General features: G+C 32.2%; 1 protein-coding gene across 1 annotated transcript; it reads right to left on the bottom strand.

Moving 5' to 3' along the window:
- Nucleotides 1-2,467: 2,467 nt before the first annotated feature.
- Nucleotides 2,468-3,470, bottom strand: LOC145580919 (uncharacterized). Its single transcript, XM_081638001.1, has 2 exons — nucleotides 3,336-3,470; nucleotides 2,468-2,761 (listed from the first exon to the last, which is right to left on the bottom strand). The coding sequence occupies exons 1-2, from the start codon at nucleotides 3,468-3,470 to the stop codon at nucleotides 2,468-2,470; spliced, it is 429 nt and encodes a 142-aa protein (XP_081494127.1).
- Between the last annotated feature and the right edge of the window lie 459 nt (nucleotides 3,471-3,929).

Below are 3,929 nucleotides of genomic sequence, written 5' to 3'. Positions count from 1 at the left end.
TGGGGCCTTTTTGCCTGATGAAGACAATTAATGTTAAGCCAAGAAAATCCCGCGTCTTACGTTATACTTATACCTCTTCCACTCGTTTTAAAGCTTCTATCATTATCTAATTGCTTATACTAATATACTATGCTCTTCAAATTATGATTTTCTGATTTATTATTGTATAGATCCTACCAGAAGAGGAAATTGCGAAAGGAAAAAGAGCTAAATTAAAAGTAATTTAGTAAAATATTTTATGTACTTTACTTTACTACTTATCTTTTAGAGTTATGAAAAAATGTAAAATATACTTGCAATTGATTCTTTAGTTATAAATACTAGAGTGAAACTTCTCACGGTGTATTGTTACACAGATCATTCTCTTGGAAAATGGGAGGAAGGGGTAGGGGAAAATAAGGCAATTCTCACCCTTAAAAACCACAACTGGTATGAATTTAATCCATGACCTTGAAATCATGAGTTGAAACAACCAATTACACCAAGTACTATATGGTTTTAATAAATTTCAATTAGTATTGTAAATGTTCTCTATTAGGATTATACGTACTTTATACTCCTTTCATTCATATTACTCCTTACAATATTCATTTCATTTAGCTAGTAATATTTTTAAAACTTCTGTTATTAAGACTGACCCTAATCCTAATTGGTTAAGGATGATCTCCCACTAATTAATTAAGAACGATCTCCCACTCTCTAATTGAACTAAAAAAAAAAGGACAAACAAATTTACTCTTGTTAAATATTCCTTTTTAATAAATTACAATAGATTAATAATGTAAATAATGTGTCATGAACAATAAGTCTTACTAGTATTCAAAGATAAGATGGAGGGAATATTATCTCCCTAAATCCCTAGTGGGGTCCATCCTTCAAACAAGTATACATCTTGATACTACGTATGTATGTCCTACAAAATACAAGTACATTTCTTTTTAATTATATACCTATTTTATTAAAGTTGAGCTTGACACCCAAATCATCACTATTATTTTCCTATATAGATCATGGAGCAAAAAGTAGATTCACGAGATATACTTACTTATTAGCACCAAAGAAGTACGTAGAAATCAACGGATGTAACGGTTCTATAATAACGGTTTTGATTAGAATTCCATAAAGTGAAGAGCATCTTCCTCGATCTAGATCTGTAAGTAAATATTTCCTTCATATCGTTAGTTGTGTAGTGCGATTTTATCATTGTAAAGGTGAGAGTGTGAGACATTGATCTAGCAAGTAGCAAGGGCCGATAAAGTGTCGATAGCGATCTTCCTTTCCTTAGAAGTGCATGGTTTTTCTATTTTAATACTCCATAATCTGTTAAGCCCTTGAAAAAATCTACATGTGAGTGGTGTGTTATTCCACATTAGTTGAGTATATAAGTGAGAGTTTGTATTGGGATGTGTATCCCACATTGAAGAAATAAGATAATTGTGTCCAATTTATAAGTCTAAGGAGGTATTCGGCGTACTCCCCTAATTGTCATATGATTTTAAGGTGAAACCTCGAAGTGGACACTCGTGACAGGTGTGGCCCAAACTTGTTAGACCTGTTTATCATGTAGCCCGAAAAATCACATGAGACAAAGATAAAATGGACCTTACATGTGAGGGGGTGTGGGCCAGGCCCGTTTATCATACTCCCTCCATCCCTTCATTTTTGCTTTTTTAGGGTCAAATTTAAAAAACTTTGACCATCAACTCTCATTAATTTATGCCAAAAAACATTATCATAAGGGATCTTGTTAGATTCATCGTAATGAATATTTTCATAATATTTACTCTTTATTATTTTTTACTAATACGTAATTAAAGATAAATTCAGTCAAAAGTGCACTTAAAAGACCGCGTAAAAGCAAATGGAGCAAAAATTGAGGGAGTAATTCGTATGTTAGAGAATATTTGTGGTGGGGTACACAACTCGATTCTACAGAGATACAAGACTTTGATCTTACAATCTAGAAAAACGCAAGAGGGTAGTCTTATAAAAATCAATCAACGTTTCAAACTAAATTTCATGTAATTCAGATCATACTTCTAATGTTCACTGCAAACAATATTACACCTTATTTTACTTGATGTAATTTGTATAAAGGAGTTGCGCAAAAGTTATATAAAAATGAATTTATTATAGAGCAAGAAAAATTGCTTACAATTTTGCAAGATAGGTCTTAGAGTCTTTCTTACTAAGACCTCCAATAAATGTTACAAAAATCAAGCTAAGGCTACTAATTAAAATAAGTAGCTAGTATTATTTTTATTTTGAATATACCAAATCTCATACTCCTTGCCCTGCCCCTTAACACTATTCTTAGCTATATCATCTAAAAAGAATACTCATTATATAATTAATTATTGATTTTCAATCCTTAATCATATAAAATAATTATTAATAGCTATCCATTAAATTAATTAGCATAATCTAGTAGTTACTACAAATTCCAAGCCATAATTAGTACACTTGGTTAATACCTATTGACGTAATTAGTAGCATAACAAGGCGGTGGAGATAGATTAGTATGAGCAACCGTATTTCCCACCCTTCTGTTGGAATTAAGCTGTTGTTTGTTGTTGTTGTTCGATTTCGCGGTGTACGATTGTGATGAACGCTTTGTTTGTTTAGGTTTCCTCCTTGGCTGAGATGATTGTGGGATAAATACACCAGTTCCTTTGCTCATAATTTCTCTCCTACAATTTTGATGGTACAAATATTGTGATGGCATTATTGGTGGATGATGAATCATTAATCCTAAATATTCCTGTCAATCCAACAAATAACAAAAAAAAAAATAAAAAAATAATTAGACACGCACTGTTTTATATTACTCCCTCCGTTTTTAAAAGACTTTTCTAATTAAACAGAGTACTTTGTATAAGGATAATTAGTAACTCGAATTTACAAAAAACTGTATTTTGAGAAAAATTAATGGTTATATCTCGTTTATTAAAACTAAAATCAATAGTTGTTTAATAAAGGAAGTGTAATGAAATATTAAGCACATCATTAAGAACAGACCATTAGCAAGTCTTTCTAGTCAACTGTTCGAGTTTGAATTTTAGTTCATTTATATTGTACAAATTAATCTCTCAATATTATCATTTTGTAGAGAAAAAATATCATGATATTACTCTTTGTATTTCTAGATAAGATTGTAAGTTAACAAGCCCCAAGTTAGTAATAAACCAGATATATAATTCCCACTTACTTATAAAGCCTAACGTTATAGAGTATATCATAGGAAAAACTTTACCAAGACTGATTAATGAATCTTATTTACGAGAAAAAACAGAAGGAAAAAAAAAAAACACAAAGGATTGAAGATGAGAAATTACCTGATGAGAAACCGAATGAAGATGGGCAACCGGATTATGATCGTTATCGTTGTCGTCGTCATCTATCAAAAGAGAGATTTGCCTATTTAAATCAGCAAAGAAAAGATCATCTTCTAAGGCAACTTCCAAAGCCATTTTAACTTCAATTCAAAAACTTCTTGTTTCTTTTTAGTACTTTTTCTTTTGGTATTCTAGCTTATATTTGTGATTTTTTTTTTTTTGAATGGGAGAGGAGAATCAATGAGACTTAAATAAGAATGATAGATGAGGGGGGGGGGGGGGGGGGGGGTGTCATGTGAGTTGGAGCACCTGAGGGGTATAGCTATTAGCTAGTGGTAAATGCCGTGTTCGGGTCGAGTTTGGGTTGGGTTTAAATTCGCGGTAATGCAAGAGGGGGAGTGTGGTGGGGGGTGTTGGACGATCTGTCTACAGAAAGACTAAAAGAAAAAAGGGCCCACAAAAATGATGGGTACAAGTTGGGGGGATATTATATCCAGTTGGAGATTGCTAAAGATGGTGATAAGTAGCCGGCAAAGCTCCACAACCATGTTACATCCATCTGATCTTTTAAAAGATATTAGATAGATAGATAGA

This window comes from Chenopodium album, chromosome 15 (assembly GCF_948465745.1).
Source record: "Chenopodium album chromosome 15, dcCheAlbu1.1, whole genome shotgun sequence".
In the NCBI taxonomy this organism is placed as follows: domain Eukaryota; kingdom Viridiplantae; phylum Streptophyta; class Magnoliopsida; order Caryophyllales; family Amaranthaceae; genus Chenopodium; species Chenopodium album.
The sequence above is the reverse complement of the archived record's forward strand: the minus strand, read 5'-3'. Positions and strand labels throughout refer to the sequence as shown.